Source organism: Pelophylax lessonae (genome assembly GCF_965119305.1).
Source record: "Pelophylax lessonae genome assembly, chromosome: 4".
NCBI lineage: Eukaryota > Metazoa > Chordata > Amphibia > Anura > Ranidae > Pelophylax > Pelophylax lessonae.
Window position 1 is genome coordinate 518,820,778 of NC_138771.1, and position 27,887 is coordinate 518,848,664.

At 43.9% G+C, this 27,887-nt stretch overlaps 1 protein-coding gene across 3 annotated transcripts in view; it reads left to right on the forward strand.

Moving 5' to 3' along the window:
• Positions 1 to 27,887, forward strand: part of DENND2A (DENN domain containing 2A) — a 187,748-nt gene that overhangs the window by 117,595 nt on the left and 42,266 nt on the right. For all 3 annotated transcript variants that reach the window (XM_082255066.1, XM_082255068.1, XM_082255067.1), the window contains 3 exons: positions 25,551 to 25,660; positions 26,804 to 26,998; positions 27,124 to 27,214. In XM_082255066.1, the coding sequence (XP_082111192.1) occupies positions 25,551 to 25,660; positions 26,804 to 26,998; positions 27,124 to 27,214 (396 nt within the window). The remainder of the gene's footprint in view (positions 1 to 25,550; positions 25,661 to 26,803; positions 26,999 to 27,123; positions 27,215 to 27,887) is intronic.

Sequence of the window (27,887 nt, forward strand, 5' to 3'; positions counted from 1 at the left end):
TTGGCTGTGTGCTTAGGGTCCTTGTCCCGTTGGAAGATGAACCTTCACCCCCCATCTGAGGTGCAGAGCACTCTGGAGCAGGTTTTCATCAACAATGTCTCTGTACATTGCTGCATTCATCTTTCCCTCTATCCTGACTAGTCTCTCTGGAAGGTCCTCCTCTCTCCACAGAGAAATGCTGGAGCTCTGTCAGAGTGACCATCGGGTTCTTGGTCACCTCCCTGACTAAGGTCTTTCTCCCCCGATCGCTTAGTTTTGCCAGGCGGACAGCTCTAGGAAGAGTCTTGGTGGTTCCAAACTTCTTCCATTTAGATTTACATTCTCATTTCAGATGATGGAGGCCACAGCGCTCATTGGTACCTTTAATGCTGCAGAAATTTTTCTGTACCCTTCCCCAGATCTGTGCCTCGATATAATCCTTTCTCAGAGGTCTACAGATAATTATTTGGACCTCATGGCTTGGTTTGTGCTCTGACATGCACTGTTAACTGTGGGACCTTATATAGATAGGTGTGTGTCTTTTCAAATCATGTCCAATCAACTGAACTTATCACAGGTGGACTCAAACCAAGTTGTAGAAACATCTCAAGGATGATCAGTGGAAACAGGATGCACCTGAGCTCAATTTTGAGTGTCAAGGTAAAGGCTGTGAATACTTATGTACATTGGATTTTTTTTCATTTATTTTTAATAAATTTGCAAAGATTTTAGACAAACTCCTTTCATGTTGTCATTAATTGGGCATTGTTTGTAGAATTTTGAGTAAAATAATGAATTTAATCCATTTTGGAATAAGGCTGTAACATAACAAAACGTGGAAAAAGCGTGACACTGTGAATACTTTCCAGATGCAATGTATGTCAAACGTGCCATTAAGCTTGTGGCTTTTTGTATGAGCTTCTAATTTTTTTCTATTTAGTTCCACTTTCCTCTTCCTTCTATTCACACCTAATTCATCCACAACCTAACCTCCAAACACTGCTGTTACACCATACACACAGGACTGATACTGAAAAAGGAACTTCAGTGTGATTTTTTTTTATGTCAGCAGCTTCAAATATTGTAAACAATGTAAAAATCAGGTACTTACCAGTGCCTGTGGTCCGACATTGTCCTTACAAAGCCAGTTCTTCTTACCACTGCTGGTCACCAGCGTGCCGCGATCTGTGACTTCCTAAGGATCAAAAGCCGGCTATCCACTGTGCATGGGAGAGCTCACACACCACATTATGAATGATTCTGCGTAAATGATGTCACATGTCCCAGGAGGCTGCGGGAAGGGAGGGGGCAGGACAAGGGTCATCCTCCTTGTCTAGGCAAGAATTCTAGAAGTGGATACTGATCAAAATCGTAACCCCCCCCCCCCCCAAAAAAAAAAAACCTTGTAGGGCCCAGTTCACATCTGGCATTTCGGGACCTCAAGCAGAATCGCTGCGATTCTGCCTGTGATCTGAAATTGCACTGTAATAGTGGATAAACATACTTCATTTTTAAAGGCATCTAAACTCTGTGCGGTTTTGCCATGATTTTCGCACAACAAAACACGCGGAAATGCCGGCAAATCGCATCGCGCAAAGATTGTTGCCCAAAATTCTGGATTTTCTTTTACTTTCAGTGATAATGGTAAACAGAACAAATAGAGGGGGTGAATCTCCCTAACAGGGGAACAGATAGCAATAAAAACTGGTGGGTGTTCTAATCCCTCTGCACTCTGTCTAAAACTAAAAAAAAAAAAAGTTTTGCCATTAGTTATACTTTAATTAAAAAATTGTTTGACATGACATGTATTCTTAGTACCATTCCTTCCCTCCCCCTACCTATGCTGTACAGCCTGTATAAAAAGATCTCAATACTTACCTTCTTTAGGGCTCTTTCACACGGACGTTCCGTATGTTCGTATATCACCCCATCCGTTTGCGGGTGATTTACGGACATAATGAATGTCTATGGGATTGCGGATGTCAGCGGATGACCATCCGCTGACATCCGATTTTCTTCCTTTCAGTTCTGTTCCATTTTTTGGAACGGAACAGAACCCTATTTTTCCTCCGTTAAAAAAACGGAAAGGAAGCAAAATCGGATGTCAGCGGTGTCATCCGCTGACATCCGCAATGCCCATAGACTTACATTATGTCCACATATCATCCGCAAACGGATGGGATGATATGCAGACATACGGAGCGGATGACACAAATGTCATCCGCTCCGTGGCAAAAAAAAAAAGGAGCGGAGCCAGAAAACTGAACGGCCGTGTGAAAGAGCCCTTACTCCTCTCCAGTCACTTGATCCAGCAGCTCCGGTGTTCCGTGAAAAAACCCTACCCGTGAAAATTCCCTACCCTCGTCACTTCCGGTGCACCTACGTCATGGAACAGCTGAGCAGCTTACCACTGCGCACGCTCATAGCTCCGGAGGGTAGGCAATAATCTCGGCCGGTTCATGTATGGGCAGGCTGAATGTACCCAAGCTGATCGATCAATCAACTTGGGCACAACCAGGCTGCCGAATTTTACTGGTGAATATTGCAAGCAGCTGTATAGCTTCTAGCACTAATTACTGTGTTCTCCTAGTAGAAGTGATTCCCATTTCAACACAGTGTGTATTGATGGGGGAATCAAGCTAATTTCTTTCCTGCAACCCATGATGGAAGAAAAAAAAAACGCTCTGTCTAAAGCTGGATACGCACTATACAATTTTCTTTAGGGCCCTTTCACACGGGCGCTCCGTATGTCCGCAAATCATCCTATTTTTTTGCGGATGATTTGCGGACATAATGTAAGTCAATGGCATTGCGGATGTCAGCGGAATACCCTCCGCTGACATCCGATTTTCCTCCTTTCAATTCTGTTCCGTTTTTTGGAACGGAACAGAACCCTATTTTTTAAAAAAACGGAAAGGAAGGAAAATCGGATGTCAGCAGTGTCATCCGCTGACATCCGCAATGCCCATAGACATACATTATGTCCGCATATCATCCGCAAACGGATGGGATGATATGCGGACATACGGAGGGGATGACACAAGTGTCATCCGCTCCGTGAAAAAAAAAAAAGTCCCGCAGCGGAGAAAAACAGCGGAACGGCCGTGTGAAAGAGGCCTTAGATTTTTTTCCTTTAGGACTTACCAAAACCATATAATATGAGGTCAGACCTAATACTTTCAATTTGTATGCAATCAGGCAGACCCTTGCACTACGTAGTTGAAGGTAAATCTAAAGCCTAGAACACACGATTATCGGCCGACCGATGGTCCGTCTTTTGTCCAGAGTGGTGTTTTGTTGGTTGGAATGTGCCTAGACTGCACACGAATTTTCTCGCCCAACAAAATTCTACTTCAGAAGTGATGTCATGTGTTGGTTTGCTTTCTTTGTGTTCTTTCTTCTCTGAGCATGCCCAGTCTTGCTCATAAGATTTTTCCCTGTCGAAATCTGTACTGACTGCACGAAAATCAGACGTGTTTTGACGGCGGACAAAAATTTTATAGCCTGCACACCAGATTTTTTTCGGCCGAAAAGTCGGAGTCGGTTGTCGGAAGCATCATACTAACAAGCCGAAAATCGGCAGATCGGTCGTCGGATGAAAATTCCCTGCCGATTTTCGACGCGTGTGTACGAGGCTTAAGGGTCCTTTCACACGAACGATCCGATCAGATCCGCCTGTCAGTTTTTCAGGTGGACCTCATCGGATGCTCCATGCATCCTTATAGGGCAGCGGATTTTAGCGGTTGTCAGCGGTGACATGTCCGCTGACACCCGCTGCTATCCGATCCAATCCTGTCCGTGAAACCTGGATGGATGGAAACCCTATTTTCTATTCGTCCAGCAGATCGGATCGGATGGATTGGATGAGAACGGACAGACGGTCCGTTCTCATCCGATCACCCCATAGACGACAGCAGGGAATCTGACAGCTCCATCTCCGCACACAGAGCGGAGACGGAGCTGTCATCCACCTGCTCAGCGGGGAACGGCGGATTGATCCCCCGCTGAGCAGAACGGACTCCATCAATGGAACAGACCGTGTGAAAGGACCCTAAAGGAAATCTACCAATAAAAGTTGTATAGTGTGTATCCAGCTTAAGGGCCCTTTCACACTGGGCAGATCTGTTGAAATCGCTGATTCTCGCTGAGCAGGTGGATGACAGGTCCATCTGCGCTCAATGTGCTGAGACAGACCTGTCAGAGTCCTGCTTTCTTCTTTGGGGAGATCTTATGAAAACGGACCACCTGTCCATTTTCATCTGATCAGATCCTCCAGACGGATGGAAAATAGGATCACCATCCTTCTGGATTTGGTGAACAGAACTGGATCGGATAGCAATGGGTGTCAGCGGACATGTCACTGCTCCATGTGGGTGAATGGAGGGTCCGATCAGGTCAGCCTGAAAAACTGACAGGAAGACCTAATATGAAAGCCCGTGTGAAAGGGTCCTTAGTCTGAGATCAAAATGGATCTCAATTTTCAGATCCAAGACATCACTCCTCAGCTCCCATTTCCCCTCCATTGTTGGCGCTCCCTCCTCTCCCCATGGTCACTGCTCTCTGGCAAAGGGGAACCAGAGCTGCTAAGTCATGTGACAGCATGGGGGCCAATTAAAAAAGCAGGTAGCATCATTTAGCTACATACTTTGTAGCATCATTTTCAGGGGTTTGTTCACACAAGCATTGGTCTCTGAAGTGCGATTTACATTTGGATCGCTCTTCAGAGAGCGTATGACAGGTGTTGAAAATTAATTCAATTGCCTCCTGAACGCCGGCTTCGACCCCATGATCCCCAAACTAGTGTGCCGCAACTGCGTGCATTGCATGCCTTTGCAGGGTTCTTGCAGGACAGCCCCACACACATGAAAGTATCCAGGGGTATATTTCCTGTTACAGCATATTCACACCCCTGACCGCTGCCTCTGCTAGTAATAGGGGTAATTGCTGGGGGTGGAAAAAGTGCAGATCAACTGTGGGGTTTTACCTCCCCTCTAACTGCTAGTGAGAACAAGTCTTTAGCCCCTGTTCACATATGAGCAATTTTTTCAGGTGATTTGACCAGTCAGTACAAGTCGTATCCTATTGCTAGCAGTGGCAGTGATCAAATTGACGTAACTCAGACTTTGCAGTGCCGCATTTGAAAAATGAATACATGCACTGCTTTTGGCCATTTCCGGTGCAACTTCAATAGACATCTGGGCATAAAGGCGCACAGATGTCCTAAAAGTCGCTGAGATGCGGCTTTGAAATTGTGCGATTTCAGGTGAAATTGAAGAATACTTGTGATTAGCCTTTTCTTCAACGTCATCAAAAACATGTATTACAAAACTTTACAACTGAAGTTCTTCAAAAGCTTTAGTTACTGTGTAATGCAACGAATAGGAAGCTGTGTTATACTTTCACATGCTGAAGGTCACGCGTTTCCAGGTTTAGTCATATTTCATGTTAACTTCCATCAGCATTACTTCATTACCTGCCTATTGCTTTCTATCCAGATCACCAAACTGAAAATTATTGCGAAAATCACTTCCGCATTCCTAAAGAAACTTCTGTGTTATTGTTGGTGGCTCATGAAATCTTAGTGTTGATGGGTAAAGTCTTACTCCAGCCAATTGTTTTGCCTGGGTTTTGGATAGATTGGGGAAGGGTGTAAAATTAGGTTTTATATTGCTTTTTCTGTCTCTGTTCCCTGTACTGCCTGTCCCCCTGTCCCCAGGATAGGCAATGAGGGGAAGTCTTCAATGAAGACCTAAAAAAAAAAAAAAAAATAATTGTGTCTGGAAGGAATAAAGCAGGTGTTAGATTTTTATTCCTACCTGTGTCCCCATTGGAGTGATTCCCTTACTTCCTCACCTGGTGACACCATCTGTGGCAATTTGAAACATGGGAAAGGAAATGAAGGGGCAAATCCTCTGAAAGAACAAGGACACGGACAGCTATACATACCCTACCCCACTATATCTAAAGTTTAAAAAAGTGTAGACTGGCAGTATAGTATAAACTTCAACCTGTCTCAGCGCTGCAGGGCAGGTTCACCAAACTTACCAGGCCATCATTCTACACTCTTCTCATTTCAGCATGTTTCCAGTGTTAAATTAACAGCACTCCGATGCACTCTGCCTATCAAAGCTGCCCCTCTGACTGTGAATTTGGCTGTGCATGGGACCACAGAATTCTAATATTATGGCAGTTTCATGTATTAGGACCCTTTCACGCTAGCAGACTGTTCAGATCCGCCTGTCAGTTTTTCAGGCGGATCTGAATGGTCACCCCATGCATCTATATGGGGCATCAGATGTCAGCTGACATCCGCTGACATCCAATCCGTCAAATCTGGACGGATGGGAACCCTATTTTCCATCTGTCTGGCGGATGGGATTGGATGGGATCGGATGAGAATGGACAGGCGGTCTGTTCTCATCCAATTCCCACGTAGAGAACAGCGGGGACCTGACAGCTCTGTCCCTGCATACTAAAGCCCCGTACATACGATCAGATTATTGAACGATCTGTCGTCCGTTTTTTTGTGGCATGCTAGTCTGATGTGGAAAGTGAAGGTTATTTTCATACGAATTTTCCCGTGCGACAGAATTCTACTTCAGAAGTGATGTCATGTGTTGGATTGCTTTGTATGTGTTCTTTCGTCTCTGAGCATGCCTAGTCTTGCTCTTAAGATTTTTTTTCCATCGAAATCTGTACTAATGAGACGAAAATCGGACGTTGTATTACGGACAACAAAAATTATATAGCCTGCACATCAGGATTTTGTCAGCCGAAAAGTCGGAGTTGGCTGTCGAAAGCACCATACTAACAATCCGAAAATCGGCAGATCGGTCGTCGGACGAATTTTCCCTTCGGATTTTCTTATTGTGTGTACGGCCCTTTAGTGTTCACGGCTGGGCGAAGGGGTAGGCAGAGAAGGCGTCTGCTTGGGGTGCATCGATGAGGAGGGATGCACCAGTCCTTCAGCTGTTTTGCTTTATCTCTAAAAAGATTCACTGCCAATATATTTCAGTAGTTTCTAAGCAGTGGAATTAATGTGGGTGAAGGAGAAAGCAGCTCTGTGCATAGGAGCCAATTGCACTATGGTGTTGGGGTAATGTGCACATTACATGCATTGGTGCAATGCGGTGCCATTTATTCTAAGGGCCCATTCACACCAGAAACTGCACATAACTGTGCTTTTTTGACTGCATGTTTATATGCATTTGATTGCTTTTTGCGCTGCATTTGCAGTGCATTTTTCTATTCATTTTTGGGCTTGTGTTTCTTGGCTTAAATGGGCACAGTGCAGTGCAGGTGTAGTGCGTTTGAAGTGCATTCCCTGCATTTGCATTGTGGGAAAATGCAGCATGCTCTTCTTTTTTTTAAGGGCTCTTTCACACGGGCGGTCCGATCAGATCCGCCTGTCAGTTTTCTAGGCGGATCTGATCAGATGCCCCATTCATCCCTATGGAGCAGCGGATGTCAGCGGTGACATGTCCGCTGACACCCGCATCTGATCCTGTCCGTGAAATCCGTACGGATGGAAACCCTATTTTCCATCCGTCCTGGGGATCGGATTGGATGGGATCGGATGAGAGCGTACAGGCGGTCCGCTCTCATCCGATTCCCCATAGAGAGCAGCGGGAGCTGTGACACCTCCCTCTCCGCACTGCAAGCTGTGAAAGAGCCCTAACTGTGCTGAACTGCACTGCAATGATGTGAACTCTGCCCATAGAATTACGTTGATTTTGGGTTGTCTATGCAGTTGGAGTGCAGATCAAAATGCATCCAACTGCATGCGGTGTGAAAGGGCCTTTAGCTACCGTACACATTGGAGTGATTTGTCATGCAATTTGACAGGTCAAATCGCATGACAAGTTGCACCCTATTGCCGGCAATGTCGGTGTTAAAGATCATGCGGTGCTGAGTCTGCGGTTCTGCATCTATTTGAAAAAGTATTCCTGTGCTACTTTTGCCGATTTCAGGTGCAACTTGAATAGACATCTGTGTATGAAGCCGCACAGATGTCTTTGAAGTCGCACTGACATTCGGCTTTGATATCTCAAGATTCCAAAGCTGCAGTCAATGTGAATGGGGGGTGAGTGGCATTACAATATACCATGACAACAGACGCGTGTGGAAGCGTGGCCGCAGGTGTGAACAGGCCCTGAACCCCCAGGCAGTCAGATCTCTTTTACACTTCATTTTTCTCAATGCAAACCACTCAGCTTTTGTAAAAATGTAATCTGGGTGTCTATTGGCTGTGAGTGAAAGGGTGGGGGGGGGGGGGTTAAGTAGACCTGGGAAGAACTGTGGAAGAAACAGATTTCCTCTCCCTGCACAATGTTTTGGCTGCGATGCTGCTGTGAGTAAAATGTTGTCAATTATTATAAGACTACATTCACACGGGTGATGGGGTGTGGATAATTTTACGCATTCAGAGGCGACTAAACACTGAACACAGCGACACTCTGCGCTATGGCTGCATACAAACTGGCAACCAAAACTCTGCAGAAACACCAACCCTGGACGCACACTGTCTGCATCCGGGGCCAGTCAAAGGCTCTGTTCACATGTAACCGTTCATGTGAGAGGTTACATGGGAACCAAAGTGACGCTGGCTATTCATTTGTACAGAAATCTGACAGCCGCTGCTGGTCACACAGTGTGCATGCAACTTACTATTGACCTGCTGCTAAGAATCTGTTGATTCTTTTTGGAAGCTGCCCCTGGCTGCTGCTGTGTGAATGTAGCCTTACCCTCCCATCCATCAAGCCCTATTGAGCTTTCATTTACTGGTAAAGATGATTTATTAATATTACTGACTTTGAACTCTATGAGTGATTTTTACCCCCTCCAAAAAAAAAAAAAAATCATGCTCCTGTCCCTTTAAGGCACAAACTATAGCATAGTGCTTTTGCCTAGTCAATTGCCCCTTTGTATCTCCTACAGTGCCAGGCCCTAACTTCCCCCTGTGAGCAGACCACGTTTATCATGGCTGCTGAGCCACGAGATCGTGGTCAGGATATGTGCTTCTGCCCTATGTGTCTGTGCAGGCGCAGTATCCCCTCCTCTCTCCCTGTCAGCTCCACAGTGTTCCATGAGAACGCGATCTCACATGGCGCCACCCCTATGACTACAAACAAGCACAAAGAAAAAAAAGGTATTAAACAAGCAAACCACACTGCAGTGCTTAACCACTTTAGGACCAGGCCTATTTCTGACACTTGTTGTTTACAAGATAAAATCAGTCGTTTTTGTTAGAAAATTACTTATAACCCCCCAAACATTATTTATATATATATATATATATATATATATATATATATATATATAGTTTTAGCAGAGACCCTGGAGAGTAAAACGACGATTTGCGCAGCGGTCTTACAAACGCATTTTTTTTGGGAAAAAATACACTTTTTTGAGATAAAACAATAAGAATAAGTCCACCCAATTTTTTTCTATAATGTGAAAGATAATGTTACTCCGAGTAAATAGATACCCAACATGTCATGATTCAAAATTGCGCACGCTCATGGAATGGTGACAAATATTGGTGCTTCCAAATCTCCATAGGCGACGTTTTACAAATTTCTACAGGTTACCAGTTTAGGGTTTATAGAGGAGGGGATCTAGGGCTAGAATTATTGCTCTCGCTGTAATGATTGCAGCCATACCTCACATGTGTTGTTTGAACACTGTTTACATATGTGGTGCAACTTGCATATGCGTTCGCTTCTGCGCGCGTGCTTGGAGGGACGGGGCGCTTTTAAAAACTTTTTTTTTTCTTATTTATTTCATGTTTTATTTTTACACTGTCCCTTTAAAACATTTTTTTTATCACTTTTATTCCTATTACAAGGAATGTAAACATCCCTTGTAATAAAAAAGGGTGGGACAGGTCCTCTTTAATGTGAGATTTGGGGTCAAAAAGACCTCAGATCTCACATCTACCCTTAAAAGGAAAAAAAAAAAAAAAATTTTAATTTTTTTTTTTCAGCAAGGCCATCGGGAGGATGTCACTCCGGTCCTCCAAGGCCATAGAGTCTAGTGGGGGCTGTCTTGCCCTCACTCGACTTCTGCACAGCACCTGAGAGGACCGGATCGTTTTCCCCGCTACCAACGTCTCCGGTAAGCTGGGAAAAAGACCGGGAAGTGGCGAGAGGGGGGCACTTCTCCCGCCGCCACCCATAAAAGTGATCCCACAGCCGATCTGTCCCCTGGGACCAATTTTATGTGAAAGAGGACCACCCACCCTATAAGAAAATACCAAGGTTATGGCAGCTATCTGCTACCATAACACCGGGATTTAACGTCAATGTAGCGACGTGTGTGAATGAACCAACATGGAGGCAAGATCAATTTTAGCCATTTGAGTTTTACAATGTAATGCTAGCTCACGGGCTGAACAAGAGAAATCTAATAGATTCCTCCATCCACACTGGTCAGTGTGGATGGAGGAATCTCCCCTGCCAGCTACTGCAGCATCCACAGCTCTCTGAATACCCAAACAGTGGCTGCAGTCACTGTTTGGTCAACTTTTTTCTTGCCTCCTTTCTCTGATTCTTCAAAGTTTGTCAAGCAGGGTGGTGCTGACAGGTCCGCCCACAGCTCAAATGTTGACAGATTCAGCAAGAATCGGGCGATATTTGAGACCTTAAAGCTGAGTTCCAGCCGTTTTGTGTTTAACCACTTCCTTACCGCTGGACGTCATATGACATCCAGGGATTTAAGTGGGGATATCTGAATGATGCCTGCAGCTGTAATAGGAATAAAAGTGATAAAAAAAAAAATGTAAAGGGAAAGTGTAAAAAAAATGTAAAGTGCCCCCTGTCCCCGCGTGCTCGCATGCAGAAGTGAACGCATGCATACATCAAGGCCACATATGTAAACGGCATTCAATCCATACATGTGAGGTATTGCCGCGAACCGTAACCTGTAAAAAATGTTTAAAGCGTTGCCTATGGAGATTTTTAGGTACTGAACTTTGGCGTCATTCCACCAGTGTGCACAATTTTAAAGCGTGACATTTTAGGTATCTGTTTACTCGGTGTAACACCATCTTTCACAATATACAGAAAAATTGCACTAACTTTAGTGTTTTTTTTTTTTAATTCATAAAACTGTTTTTTGTTTTTTTTGTTTTCCCCAAAAGAAATGCGTTTGAAAAATTTCTGCGCAAATACCGTGTGACATAGAAAGTTGCAACGACCACCATTTTATTCCCTAGGGTCTCTGCTAAAAAAATATATAATGTTTTGGGGTTTGGAGTAATTTTCTAGCAAATAAATGATGATTTTTACATGTAGGAGCAGAGTGCCAGAAATGTGGTTACTAATAGTCCGCAGCTACAAAAAGTGTAGCTGCTGACTTTAAATAAACACACTCAACTGTTCCCTGATCCATTAAAGCGGCCGACGGGAGCCTCGGTTCTCTCCCTCTTCTCCTCGCGGCGCTGGCATCACAGCTGTGACAGCTTGTGTGTTCACAGCCGGGTGTGCACTGCGCATGCGCGAGTCCTTAATGGCTGGACAATCTTGTGGGACCTGTAACGTGTCCCAGAAGATTGCAAGGAGGGAGGGGAAGAGGAGAACTTCCACTCTAGCCACCTAGTGGGAGCGGGTACCTGTCAAAACGAAGTACCTGCTCCCCCCCCCCCCCCCCAAAAAAAATGACATGCCAAATGTGGCATGTCAGGGGGGTCAGGAGCACTAAAGCGGAAGTTCCACTTTTGGGTGGAACTCCACTTTAAATTCATTTAGAGTACAAAAGATAAATACATACTGGCAACAGTTTTTTAGGCTCTAGTCTACACCTCTCACCAGGCTAAGAAGCAGATCTTTTACATCTCCAAAGTGTAACAAATAATTAGTTGTACCATGTAACAAATGATTTCACTGAAGAACTAATTGGCATCAGGAATACATAGTGACAATTCAACTGGGAAACACACAAGCAGCCAAAGTAGTTCTTCACTGTTCACTGAGAAAAAAACAACCACAAACTAAACAAACCTGAAAAAAGAATGTTTACAAAAACAATCAACGCATTTTCATAAATACAAATATGAAGCCCTGGTTCACACTGAGGCGACCTGTGAGTCGACCTGGTCGCCTCACAGGTCGCCGTAGGTCGCCTCCCATAGGGAAGCTGCAGGCCCGTTCTAATAGGAGCGACACAAGTCGCTCCGACTTAGAAAAAGGGTCCGGAGCTTCTTTGGGGCGACCAGGAGGCGACCGCCATAGACTTCAATGTTATGAAGTCCGTGGCGGCCGCTCCGAGGTCGCGGCGCGCTGCTCGCACCGCAACCTCGGAAGTAGCGTCGCCCCGATGTGAACGGGGCCGAATTCAAATCATGACTTAAACCAAAAAGATGCACAATAATAATTAAAGTATAACTAAAAGCAAACTTTTTTTTTTTTTTTTTTTTTTTTTTTTTTTATGTTTTGGATAGTGCAAAGATTAGAACACTTGTCAGTTTGTATTGCTGTCTGTGCCCCTGTTAGGGAGATTCACCTTCTCTATTTGTCCTGTTTACAGGGTCGGCGCTACCTGTAAAGCAACCTAGGCAGCCGCCTAGGGTGCAACTTAGCAGGGGGCGCCGGCATCCTGCACCCGGAATCAGGATGAGGACCTCCAGCGTTGCTGAAATCCCCATAGGAAAGCATTGAATAATGCTTTCCTATGCGGAGGTCTAATGCACATGCGTGGCCATTACGGAGCCTGACCCAGCAACGAGGTAAGTCACTGAACGGGTTTTAACCCCTTCAGCAACTTGGGATGGGGGGGGTTGCGAGGGTGAGGGGCACTACAGGGTCCTGTAATGCCAGGAAAACTAATATGTTTTCCAGGGGGCAGCAATTTTTCTTTTGCCTAGGGCGGCAAAAATCCTTGCACTGGCCCTGAAAGAAAATCCCAAATTTCTGGTTGTCCCCAGAAAAGTAATAGAGGGGAAATCTCCCAACTGGTTACCTGGGACCCCTCAACGAATTTCTTACTTTACAGGGAATTCATCTCACTTCCTGTTTTGGCTATGGGACAGGAAGTGAAGGCAAATCTCCCCATTGGGACACAGATGGCGGAAAAAAATCAAACAACAAAAGCCCTTACTGTCTTGAGCCCCCTATAAGGCTGCTTTCACACTGATACGCCAAAGTTTATCTAAACTTAAAATTGTGATTTTTTTTTTTTTTTTTTATAAAGTGCTGCTAGGATAGCAGGTAACATGTAATTATGGGGGAGGGCAGAACTTTGATCTCCTCCCATTACTGATGATGCTGGAGGACCTTGCCCCATCACTGATGATGCTGTTAGACCTCATCGCATCACAGATGATGCTGGAGGACCTCGTCCCGTCACTGATGATGCTGGAGGACCTCGTCCCATCACTGATGATGCTGGAGGACCTTGCCCCGTCACCGCGACAATTATTAGCGTTTTTATGTAGCAAATCTATAATAGCATTGCACGAAAGTTTAATTAGTTGCATGATGGTGATGTTCTGTCCATACGCATCCATCTTTCCTCTACATCCTGCTGTGCTGGTCCTTACTGCCTGCCCCTCCTCACTCGAATATTTATACCACTGTGTACATTTTAGAAACCTTTTTTTTACGTTGGCGCAAGTGCTGTTGCACACTATTGGACAATAATAATAGTGCTGATGCACACTATCGGACAATAATAACAGTGCTGATGCACACTATCGGACAATAATAACAGTGATGATACACACTATCGGACAATAATAATAGTGCTGATGCACACTATCGGACAATAATAACAGTGATGATGCACACTATCGGACAATAATAACAGTGATGATACACACTATCGGACAATAATAACAGTGCTGATGCACACTATCGGACAATAATAGTGATGATGCACACTATCGGGCAATAATAGTGCTGATGCACACTATCGGGCAATAATAGTGATGATGCACACTATCGGGCAATAATAGTGATGATGCACACTATCGGGCAATAATAGTGCTGATGCACACTATCGGGCAATAATAGTGCTGATGCACACTATCGGGCAATAATAGTGATGATGCACACTATCGGGCAATAATAGTGCTGATGCACACTATCAGACAATAATAGTGATGATGCACACTATCGGGCAATAATAGTGATGATGCACACTATCAGACAATAATAGTGATGATGCACACTATCAGGCAATAATAGTGATGATGCACACTATCGGGCAATAATAGTGATGATGCACACTATCGGGCAATAATAGTGATGATGCACACTATCGGGCAATAATAGTGCTGATGCACACTATCGGGCAATAATAGTGCTGATGCACACTATCGGGCAATAATAGTGCTGATGCACACTATCGGGCAATAATAGTGCTGATGCACACTATCAGGCAATAATAGTGATGATGCACACTATCGGGCAATAATAGTGATGATGCACACTATCGGGCAATAATAGTGATGATGCACACTATCGGACAATAACAGTGCTGATGCACACTATCGGACAATAATAGTGATGATGCACACTATCGGACAATAACAGTGCTGATGCACACTATCGGACAATAATAGTGATGATGCACACTATCGGACAATAATAGTGATGATGCACACTATCGGACAATAATAGTGATGATGCACACTATCGGACAATAATAGTGCTGATGCACACTATCGGACAATAATAGTGATGATGCACACTATCGGGCAATAATAGTGATGATGCACACTATCGGACAATAATAGTGATGATGCACACTATCGGACAATAATAGTGATGATGCACACTATCAGACAATAATAGTGATGATGCACACTATCGGGCAATAATAGTGATGATGCACACTATCGGACAATAATAGTGATGATGCACACTATCGGACAATAACAGTGCTGATGCACACTATCGGACAATAATAGTGATGATGCACACTATCGGGCAATAATAGAAACTGTTGCATATGGCTTTCAGAGTGATCTAGGGCACCTGGCACAACAACGCATTGAAATTGTTTAATTGGCACATGGAAAATGCAGCAATATTTACTCAAAAAAAAACTGACCTATTTACATTTTAGTCACACACCTCCCTCCTTTATTAGCATTAGAAATCCAGTTATGTATGAAATCCCTGCAAAAGGAACATAATTTGCCTTGGCAGAGGCAGGCAAATTTCGCACTCCAATGTGGAACTACATGTCCCATAGGGAATTTCAAGACTTTTGACAGCCACAGGCAGGACTCTCAAAGGCATGATTGGATTTGTAATTTCACCAAAGCTGTGGACAGTTTATATCACTAGATAATCTATCTGAACATACTGCCTGGCTGTGCCTGACCTTAATATTCTCAGTCACAGAACAAATATGCAGCCACTGATGTCAGAGGAGAGGCAGTGCACCTAATCTGCAGAACTGTTCAATGAAAGTGACAGCCAGGCATCTAGCATTTTTTAACTTCCATACCGCTGGACGTCATATGACGTTCCGGGCTTTAAATGGAGCCAGCAGCTATAGGCATCATTCAGATAGCCATCGATTCTTTTTATCAAAACAACAATCAGCTTGATTGTTCTTACAGGCGGCGGGAGGGACGCCCCCCCCCATCCCCCCTGGAAGTACACCATAGAGAATACCGAGAGCCAGATGGTTCCTGGCAATCTCTATGACTCTCGGAGGCCTGGGCGCGACGTTATAACATCATGTCAGGCCTGGCAGTTGTAAATACTGCTGTGGTCTCAACTGGATAGCCGTGATCATGTTTTTTTTTTTTATTTATTAATTTCAGACTTTCCAGCCTGTAGGAGAGATCTGAGGTCTTATTGACTCCAGATCTCTCCATAAAGAGGACCTATCATGCACTATTCCTATTACAAGGGATGTTTACATTACTTGTAATAGGAATAAAAGTAATAAAAAAAAAATAATAATAATTAAGGGGAAAGTGTAAAAATAAAATAAACAATAAAAAAAATTTAAAGTGCCCCTCGCACGCAGAAGTGAACGCATACATGCGTCGCGCCCAGATATGTAAATGGCGTTCAATCCACACATGTGAGGTATTGCTGCAAACGTTAGAGCGAGAGCAACAATTCTTGCCCAAGCCCTCCTCTGTAACTCTAAACAGGTAACCTGTAAAAACATTTGAAGTGTTGCCTATGGAGATTTTTAAGTACCGAAGTTTGGCGCCATTCTACGAGTGTGCGCAATTTTAAAGTGTGACATTTTAGGTATCTAACATCATCTTTCACATTATACAAAAAAATTGGGCTAACTTTAGTGTTTTAGTTTTTTTTTTTTAATTCATGAAAGTTTAAAAAAAAAAAAAACACGTTTGAAAAATTGCAGCGCAAATACTGTGTGACATAAAAAGTTGCAATGACCGCCATTTTTTTCCCCTAGGGTCTCTGCTAAACAAACCCCATATATAATTGTGTGTATGTATATATATATATTTGTGGGTTCTGAGTAATTTTCTAGCACAAAAAATGGTGATTTTTACTTGTAGGAGCAGAGTGCCAGAATTGGCCCGGTATGGAAGTGGTTAAAAGGAGAGTTTAGGTATGACAGACTGCTTCTCACAGTACAGTAATTTATCGTGTGCACCGGCTCTTTAAGCAGCCACTGGGAATCCTCAGATTGCCTCACCTTGTTCAAACAGGTTGCAGGTCATAGATCAGGCCCCGCCCCTTTCCTGTGTAACTGATCATGTTAACCCTTGTCCCTCCCTACTGAAGTCTGCTTACTCGCCTACCTGTGTTTGCATTTCCTGATCATGTGACACATCAGCAAGTTTCTGCTTGACATACAATGGCGAGGAAAAAAGGTAAGCTCTAAAAACAGCTAAGTGATCCCCCTAAATTCCTTTCTCACCCCTTCCTGTCCCCTTAACCTATCTCTTGTTCCTTAACCCCTCTCCTGCGCTAAAGTCACTTCTGTCAGTGACCCTGACTTGTCACTCTCTGCGCAGCACATTGACCAGAAAATGAAAGTTCACAAAGTCATCAGCATGGCACGTTGAGTCAAAGCGAAACCACTTTTTTTTTTTTGTTTTTTATTTGACACAAAAATTGTGACTGTCTTTGGAGAAATCGCTTTTATTATCGGGGACTGAAATACAGAAGCTGGTCCGATTTTTCAAAAAGCTGCAAATCGTTTCTGAATAAATTCTTGATTGCAGCGATCTTGTCTCAAAAAGAGGATTATTGCTATGCATTTTATTCTTGTGATACGCTTTATAAGGGCTGTACACATTCACTGCTGGAATATGAGCCAGCAAAGATTTGTTAACCACTTCTGGACCGGCAGGATTTGTTCCCTTAATAACCTGGCCATTTTTTGCGATTTGGCACTGCATTAATTTATTAGAAAATTGCAGTCATGCGACACTGTACTGAAATAAAATTGATGTCCTTTTTTCCCCACAAATAGAGCTTTCTTTTGGTGGTATTTGATCACCTGTGAGATTTTTATTTTTTGCGCTATAAACAAATAAAAAGCGACAATTCTGGAAAAAAAAAACAATATTTTTCACATTCTGCTATATAACCTTCCCCAAAAAAAAAAAAAAATGTAAAAATTAAAACTTTTCATCCTTTCAGGCCAATTTATATTCTGCTACATATTTTTTGGTAAAAAAAATTACAATAAGCGTATTTTGCTTGGTTTGCGCAAAAATTATTGTGTTTACAAACTAGGGGAAAGATTTGTCTTTTTTTTTTTAACTTTATTTTTTTTTTACTAGTAATGGCGGCGATCTGCGATTTTTAGTGGGACTGCGACATGGCGGCGGACAGATCGGACTCCTAACTGACATTTTTGACACTTTTGGGGACCAGTGACATTACTACAGTAATCAGTGCTAAAAATATGCTCTGTTACTGTAATAATGACATTGGCAGGGAAGGGGTTAACACAGCTGGTGATCAAAGGGTTAAGTGTGAGCGTAGGGGAGTGCTTTCTAACTGTGGGGGGATGGGCTTGTGAAATGACCACAGAGACCTGTAATCCTATATAGAAGGATCACAGGAGCTCTGTGATCATTTCAGAGAGAAGAACTGTCGGCTGGGTTTACAACAGCTGACCGTCCTTCTCTCTTAGCGGGGAGCGATCGCAGGTGGCCGGCGGCAATCGCGGTCGCCAGTCCCATGGATCAGCATCCCCGCTGCCTAGTGGGGGCAGGAGCATGAAGCCCAGCCTATCCTATGGAGAAACAGCATTACCCCTGAGACATGACTACAGAACACCCTGTCCACCTCCTCTCCATAACATAGGGGCAGGTATTCTGGTTTCCTCATATAGCTAGGAACAATGTTATGTAACTACTGACTGAGTGAGATATATACAGTATATACACTCACTGGCCACTTTATTAGGTACACCTTGCTAGTACCGGGTTAGACCCTCTTTTACCTTCAGAATTGCCTAATTCTTTGTGGCATAGATTCAACAAAATATTGGAAAAATTCCTCAGATTATGGTTCATAGTGACATGAAAGCATCATGCAGTTGCTTCAGATTTGTCAGCTGCACATCCATGATCCGAATCTCACATTCCACCGCATCCCAATGGTGCTCTATTGAATTGAGATCTGGGGACTGTGGAGGCCATTGGAGTACAGTGACCTCATTGTCATGTTCAAGAAAACAGTGGTGGGAGGATTTGAGCTTTGTGACATGATGCATTATCCTGCTGGAAGGAGCCATCAGAAGATGGGTACACTGTAGTCATAAAGGGATGGACATGGTCAGCAACAATACTCAGGTAGGCCGTGGCATTTCAACGATGCTCAATTGGTACTAAGGGGCCCAAAGTGTGCCAAGAAAATTTCCCTCACACCATTACACCACCACCATCAACCTGAATCATTAATACAAGGCAGGATGGATCCATGCTTTTTTATGTTGTTTACGCCAAATTCTGACCCTATCATCTAAATGTCGCAGCTGAAATCGAGACTCAGACCAGGCAGCGTTTTTCTAATCTTCTATTGTCCAATTCTGGTGAGCCTGTGCAAATTGTATCCTCAGTTTCCTCTTCTTAGCTGACAGGAGTGGCACCCGGTGTGGTCTTCTGCTGCTGTAGCTCATCTTCTTCAAGGTTCGATGTGTTGTGCGTTCATAGATGGTATTCTGCATACCTTGGTTGTTTACTGTTGCCTTTCTATCATCTGGTACCAGTCTGCCCATTCTCCTCTGACATCAACAAGGCATTTTCGTTCACACAACTGCGGCTCACTGAACATTTCCTCTTTTTCGGACCATTCTCTATCAAACAAATATAACAAAACACTTTCAATTATATATTTAACCAAATAGGAGCAAAACAGATCATTTCTTTATTAGGGTTTCTATACACTTAGGTTTGCTAAAATGGCCTTGAGACCAATATTATTGTATGTCATAGCATGCTTTACATGCCATTGGAGCTTTATGAATCAGCACCTCTGAGTCACTGACCTGAATCATGTCTGTTTAAACTGCTTGCATATTCCAGAGAAACTTATCTGCATACTAGTCTCTGATCAGAGTAAATTGAAACCTTGGATCAGTATGACAGCCAGTAAATTAGCATTTTGAGGGAAGGTCTGTGATCACAGCTTAAAGTGGTTGTAAACCCACTTTAAAGTATTTTGCCTATAGGTAAGCTTATATTAAGGCTTACCTATAGGTGTTATAAATATCTACAGATATTTACAGTGCATGCAGCCGACGAGGTCGTTGGGCGCATGCGTTCTGATGGATGGCCACCCGTGCCGTTCCTTCAGAGCCTTATGCCGTGAATGACTGCGCGGGAGTGATGTAATCATGCCTCCAGCCAATCAGATGGCAGGAGGACATGAACAAGGAAGCAGGACGGCCGGACATGTTGGCCGTCCTGTCGCAGAGCGGGCAGCACTGCGAGGGCTTTGTTTTAAGGTAAGTATTTCATAATGAACTAGTATGCAAAGCATTCTAGCTCATTATGCCTTTGTCTTTACAGGTTTTTTTTTTTCTCATATTTTTTTTATGAGGGTTTACTTCCTCTTTAAGGGTTAAGGGTTAATTTAAAACAGATTTTCTCATATCAGTAATCGGGGCTAGATTTATTGTCTGCAATGAAATTATTTATCACTCAATAAATGCAAATTGAATTTTGAGACCTAAAGCTCACCACACAAGTTCCAATCTGATTGTACAATGTCTTTCAATATGTAGTGCAAGGTCCTCGTTAATTGGTTGCAAATTGGTTGGATAGTTTAGCCAGGTCTATATATTAAAAAGCTTGCGTAAATCTAAAGTTGACTGCACAGAGATTGTATGGTCAGATTGTATTGTGTGTGGTGAACCTAAGATGTTAAGGGCCTGACAGAGGCAGAAGAAGCATCTTCCATGGGCACAATACTGGGGGTGCTTTTCCTGCTTCTGCATCACTTGCACTGTGCAAAATGAGCTATCAAACCGACAGCTCAGTCCTGCAGATTAACCACTTTACAACCGGAGGATTTTGCTGTCTTCCGTCCAGGCCACTTTTTGCGATTCGGCGCTGTGCGACTTCAACTGACAATTGCGCGGTCGTGCGACGCCGTACCCAAACGAAATTTACGTCCTTTTTCTCCCACAAACAGAGCTTTCTTTTGGTGGTATTTGATCACCTGTGCGATTTTTACTTTTTGCGCTATAAACAAAAAAAGAGCGTTTATTTTGAAAAAATAACAATATTTTTCACATTTTTTTATATGAAATTCCCCCCAAAAAAGATGTAAAAACCAATTTTTTTAAAAGTTTTTTGCCAATTTGTTTTATGCTACATATGTTTGGTAAAAAAAATCGCAATAAGCGTATTTTGATTGGTTTGCGCAAAAGTTATTGCGTTTACTAACAAAGGGAAAGATTTCTGTCATTTTTGGTGTTTTTTTTTTAACGCGTAATGGCGGCGATCTGCGATTTTTTTTTTTGCGGGACTGCGACATTGCGGCGGACAGACCGGACCCCTGACTGACATTTTTGACACTTTTGGGGGTACCAGTGACATTACTGCAGTAATCAGTGCTATATATATGCACTGTTACTGTAAAAATGACACTGGCAGGGAAGGGGTTAATTTTATTGGAGAGGGAGGGGTTAATGTATGCCTGGTGCTTACTGACGTGTAGGGGGGGAGGTGACTATGTGATTCATGGACAGATCGGATGTCCAGCTATGCTGAACAGTCCGATCTGTCACTCCCTGTCACTATGGAGATCCGCCCGCTGTGTTTACACACAGCGGGCGGATCTCCAGACTCGATCCCCGACGATCGGGTAAGAGCAGCGGCGATCGCCGCTGCTCCTCCCCTGGCCCGACTCCCGCTGTGAATGAAAACAGCGGGAGCGAGCCTCCGGCGGCGCGCAAGCGCCGCCCAGAAGGGGAGGAGTCCAGTCACGTTAATACTACGTGACTGGACGGGAACGAGCCACTCTGCCGCAGTAGTATTCCCGTAAGCGGTAGTAAAGTGGTTAAAAGAGCAGTATGGTCAAAGGTCTTTTTAGTGTGTACATAGTTCTGCACTCCTGCGACCCAGATTCAGCTGACAGCAGATCAAAGCCTGCTGTCTGCTGATGTCACATAGCCGGGTTAGGCTTTGCAGGGATCCCGACAATGAGGGGATCCACTCAGATGCTTAAACTGCAGCTGGCTCAGCCATTCAGTGCATTGCTAAGAACCTGAGGCAGCTACGACCACCCCTCCACAGCCCAGCACTCCAGTGAGCATTGGAGGAGCAGAGCAGAGAGCCGGTAACTGACAGTGACTGCTCTCTGCTCAGTGAAGACGGAGAATTCCACGATCAGCGCCCATGTGATTGCTCAGTTCTTGGTCTCAGAGCCCATTCAGACTAGCGCGACTTGTCAGTCGACTTGTCAGCCTGACAAGTCGCGGTAGGTCGCGGTCCATTGAGTAGTACAGGACCCGTTCTAATAGAAGCGACACAAGTTGCTCCGACTTAGAAAAAGGGTCCTGTACTACTTTGGGGCGACCTGGGAGCGACTTGCATAGACTTCCATTATGTGAAGTCTCTGCAAGTCGCGCCGAAGTCGCGGTGCACGCGACTTCACAAGTCGCCCCCCAAAGTCGGATCGCCTCAGTGTGAACCGGCTCTTATAGTCGGTTGGGGACAGCCAGATAGGTGTGTGTATATATATATATGTTTGTTTTTGTAGATGACTTGTGTTTTGTTTTTGTTTTTTTTGTTTTTTTATGGATTCCTCCATCCAACATGAGAGGTGGATGGGAGGAATCCACCCTGCTGGGACATTGTATTCTGACAACAGAGACTGTATGCTCTAAGAAAAAATCTGATCAGCAGCTGATTGGCTGCAGCTGGCTGATCAAGAAAAAAAATTCTAACAAGTCTGTTTAACTGAAGTCGATCTGTGATTTGAAATTCAGTTGGTCCCTGCTAACCTGGCTAAATTATAATCCATCTATGGCCAGGTTTGATGTAGAGATTGGGGCTCTCCCTATGTAACCAGTGGTACTCTGCTCCCCTATCAGTGACAAATGCCCGCTCTGTATCAAGAACTTTGTTCTCCTGGTAAACAGAGCACAGAGCCCTGATGATTATACAAGGAGGGCCATTCTCCATGTGTAATCTGCAGGGCTGAGCTATCAGTTTGACAGCTTGGGTTCTGCACTGCATTTTGTGAATGAAAGCTAATGTAATTTTTCATTTATGAATTATGTTATTAAACATTTTAGCCCAATATTAAAGTGGTTGTAAATGCTAAAGGTTTTTTTTTACCTTAATGCATTCCATGCATTAAGGTAAAAAAAAAAACCTCCTATGGCAGAGGATCCCACCTCCTTATACTTACCTTAGCCCGATCTTGATCCAGCGATGTGTACTAGCACAGCGGCCCTCTCCCTTCTCACTGGACAGATTGATAGCAGGAGCCATTGACTCGCTTGGTTCTCGGTCTTTACGGCAGGGGGGGACAGATGCAGCATTGGGCCTCATCTAGGAGAGAATAAGTGAGTGTGTGTGTGTGTGTGTGTGTATGTATATATTACTCATACTCGCCTAGATGAGGTCCAATGCTAAATACACTGCCTGGCCAAAGAAAGTCGCCACCTGGTATTAACTAAGCAACTAACTAAACTAAGCATGCAGTAACTATCCTATCGGATAGTTACTGCATGTGCCAACAGAATGAGGTCAGCTGACTACCTGAATATACGGAATGAGCAGGTAATTCCATCAATGGATTTTTTCTTTCTTGATGGCACGGGCATATTCCAAGATGACAATGCCAGGTTTCATCGGGCTCAAATTGTGAAAGAGTGGTTCAGGGAGCATGAGACATAATTTTCACACATGGATTGGCCACCAGAGTCCAGAACTTAACTCCATTGAGAATCTTTGGGATGTGCTGGAGAAGGCTTTGCGCAGTGGTCTGACGCTGCCATCATGTATACAAGATCTTGGTGAAAAAGTATTGCAACACTGGACGGAAATAAATCTTGTGACATTGCAGAAGCTTATCGAAACAATGCCACAGCAAATGTGTGCCGTAATCAAAGCCAACTAAATTTTAGAGTGTGTGATCTTTTTTTCCTAAGTGGCGACTTTTTTTCTGGCCAGGCAGTTGTATATTTATATGCTTGTACTACCCTAGATGAAGTCCAAGGCTGCATATAAACACTGCTCAAAAAATTAAAGGAACACTTTTTAATCAGAGTATAACATCAAGTAAATTAAACTTCTGGGATATTGATCTAGCAGAGAGGTTTGTAAATCATTTTCTGCTGCTTTGGTGTTAATGAAATTAATAACAGGGGCACTAGATGGGTAAGAATGAGACAACCTCCAAAACAGGAATGGTTTTACAGGTGGAGGCCACTGACATTTTTTTTCCCTTACTCCTCTTTTCTGACTGTTTTGCATTTGGCTAGGGTCAGTGTCACTACTGGTAGCATGAGGCGATACCTGGACCCTACAGAGGTTGCACAGGCAGTCCAAATCCTACAGGATGGCACCTCAATACGTGCCAATGCCAGAAGGTTTGCTTTGTCTCCCAGCACAGTCTCAAGAGCATGGAGGAGATTCCAGGAGACAGGCAGTTACTGCAAGAGAGCTGGACAGGGCTGTAGAAGGTCCTTAACTCATCAGCAGAAACGGTATCTGCTACTTTGTGCAAGGAGGAACAGGGTGAGCACTGCCAGAGCCCTACAAAATGACCTCCAGCAGGCCACTGGTGTAAACGTCTCTGACGGCACAAAAAGACTTAATGAGGGTGGCCCGGCACCGTGGAGCTCAAGGGGCATTTGCCATTGAACACCATAATTGGCAGGTCGGCCACTGGCACCCTGTGCTTTTCACAGATGAGAGCAGGTTCACCCTGAGCATGTGACAGACATGAAAAGGTCTGGAGAAGCCGTGGAGAATGTTATGCTGCCTGTAACATCGTTCAGCATGACCAGTTTGGAGGTGGGTCAGTGATGGTCTGGGGAGGCATATCCATGGAGGGACGGATAGACCTCTACAGGCTAATGGCACCCTGACTGTCATTAAGTATCGGGATGAAATTCTTGCACCTATTGTCAGACAGTATGCTGGTGCAGTGGGTCCCAAATTCCTCCTGGTGCACGACAATGCCTGGCCTCATGTGGCGAGAGTATGCAGCCAGTTTCTGGAGTATGAAGGAATTGGTACCATTGAATGGACCCCACGGTCACCTGACCTAAAACCAAAAGAACACTTCTGGGACATTAGGTTTCGGTCCATCTGTCACCGCCAGGTTGCACCTCCGGTCTGTTCAGGAGCTCAGTGATGTCCTGGTCGAGATCTTGGAGGAAATACCCCAGGACACCATCCATCGTCTCATTAGGAGCATTCCTCAATGTTGTCAGGTATGCATACAAGCATGTGGGGACCATACAAACTACCAAGTACCATTTTGAGTTGCTGCAATGAAATTTCAGCACAATTGACTGACCTGCTGCATCATTTTTTCACTTTGATTTTTGGGGTGTCTTTGAATTCAGCCCTCTGTAGGTTGATCATTTTCATCAAACAATGTGGCATCCTTTTGTTCCTAACACATTACCCAGTCCATATCGGTATAGATATCCAGCATGATATTTTTTGAGCAGTGTGTATATGTATATGTATGTATATATATATATATATATATATATATATATATATATATATATATATATATATATATATATATATATATATTATTTAAAAAAATAATTTCCCACAATTCTCTTTTAATACATTAGCACAGAACCTGTAATAAGGAAGGGTACAGCAATCAAAGAGCTTTAACTGGTTCTAGAAGGTACTTTGTGTGCTTGGTGTCACAAAATACCCTCCGGACAGGAAGAAGAGGGAGAATTAGCTTATAGTAAGTAACCTCATAACCAAGCATCATTATAATACCCAAAAATAAGTAAATTTTTGAAGAGGACAAACGGCAATAAAAAGCTATGTAAGCAAAGAAAATTAGTATGTACTACTGTCCGCCTGACTGGTTATTTTTAAAAAATCTCAAGTTTTAGATAGGTTTGGACTTTCTTTTTAAAATGTAATTATATTTTACATGTTTCTGTCATTGTAGATCCCCCATCAAAGGAAAATCCATATGAAGACATTGAGACAGACAGCCGGTGTCTAGGAAAGAAGTGTGTTCCGGGACCTGTGGCCCCTGTTCCTGGAACACTAAGCAAGGTAAACACCGTGGCTGTAGCGCTAGCCTTTCTCAGACTGGTGACATAATGTTGCGGTTGTTTTTATGTAATAGGAGTCTCACCCAAAACTTTTTAATAATACTCAAACATTTTACCCGGAGTTCTTTTTTATTTTCCCATGCAGTGGTGCTATGCCCACACTGGAAAAGCTATCTCCCCCATGTCCAGTGGTGGACTGTTCCTGCTGTCCCAATGTCTAGAGCTGGTCTATGGGCGTGATGATGTCAGGAACAGTCCATTCACAAGATTGCTAGCATGCAGGGGGGCAGAAGAATCTCTGCTCTGCAACCCCCTAAACAAAAATGAGCAGTTGGTGCATGCAGTGCGGGCACAGCCCCACTGCATGGGAAAGAGAGAATTTGCACAGAGTTCTTTAGGACTAAAGCAAAAACCCTAGACCAGGGGTCTCCAAACTTTGCAAACAAAGGGCCAGTTTACTGTCCTTCAGACTTTAGAGGGGCCTGAATGTGATCAGTGAAAGTAGAAAATGTCCTGGCGTGGGAGGAATAGTGTCCCATCATTGGTGTCAATGAGAGGAATACTGCCCCATCATTAGTATCAGTCAGAGGAATAAAGACGCATCAGTGGTGTCAGTGGGAGGAATAGGCCCTCATTATTCTCGTCAGTGGAAAGAATAGTGTCCCCACCATTCGTGTTAGTGGAAGGAATAGTGTCTCCTCAGTGATGTCCGTGAGAGGAGTAGTGCCTCTTCGTTGATGTCAGTGGGAGGAATTATGTCTTATTGATAATGTTAGTGGAAGGAATAGTGCCCCAAGGGCCAGATGAAAGCAAGCATTGGACCACGGTTTGGAGACCACTGCCCTTAAACTTGAACTTCAGGCAAACCACTAAATACACAGATGAAATCCATATATGGGAGCTGTTTACCTGCCACAAATGTTGTAATTCTGTGCATTTAGTCCTGAGAGTTACAAAGCTCTGATGCACAGCCCTGTCTGGCAGGGCAGGAGACCTGATTTTTGTTTCTGCTGCAGTTAGGAAACACCTTAAAGTTTTCTCCCAACCCCAGTCTATAATTGAATAGTGAAAGGTAAAGCAGCAAACTCAAGCTAGCTTTGGGTATGAAATAGCTGTTAATGACATTTCTCTGTGTTGTCATCAGGCACAGCAGAAGACTTTCTTAAGGCAAAACTCAGAGCGGCGCAGCTTCAAACTGTTGGACATAAGGAAGCTGGGGAGGGATGGCGGGGCTTCTCCCAGCAAGCTTAGCCCTCCATCATCTCCGAGCAGCCCGGATGACAATTTCTTCAGCACTGGAGATCAACAGAACGGGAGACGGAGGAGGAAAATCCCGAAGGTAATCCTTGGAATCAGAATTCTCCTGCACAGAATTGTATTATTTTTCATTTGGTGTTTTCCAACTAAACTTTCCACTGTTTCCTTTTTTGTGTGTGTGTGTGTAACTCTGCTACTTTTATATAGCTGGTGATGCGAATTAATTCCATTTACGAGGTACGGCGGGGGAAAAAAAAGGTGAAGCGGTTGCTGCAGTCTACAGATAACTCTGGGAGAGGTAATTCAATCACTGTTTTATTTTTGGGTTTTGGATGAAGGGGGAAAGGATCAGAAATAATGTTAATGATCTAACATTGAAAGGATAATAAATGGTGGTAAAATTGCCAACATGTTTCAGAATTCAAAGTTGCCTCCTTCATAAGGGCTGTAATTGATACAAAATGTATTAAGATAAAAATATACACTTCCAAAATATTTTTTTGGACTGCAATACTTCAGTGGAGCACTCCACTCATTATATTATTAACCATATTTCAAATCGTATCTATGCCCCCACCAGGGTCATTTTACCCAATGGGCACGATGGGCAGTTGCCCGGGGCCACCTGCCCAGTGACCCAGCCCAAGCCAAGCATTAGTCACGATTCCTGTGTGCATCCCACCGCTGAACTTAGCAGGTGGCAAGCGCCTGTTGGCCCTGCGCTGCTGTCAGGCCACTTGGGCCGTGGAGGGGGAGCGCACAACTGCAGGAATGCTTGTCCGCCTCCACAGGAACAGGCACACACAGGACAGTAGCGTCTGACTCCCGCCCATGTGTGTGTTCACTGGACCCAGCCGCCAAACTTGGAAGCTATCATTAGCCTGGCACTGCTGTACCAATAAATATAGCCTTATTGATAATTTGCATATTTTTTTTCTCGTGGCTGATTGTGTAGGCAGGGCCCCGGTGCA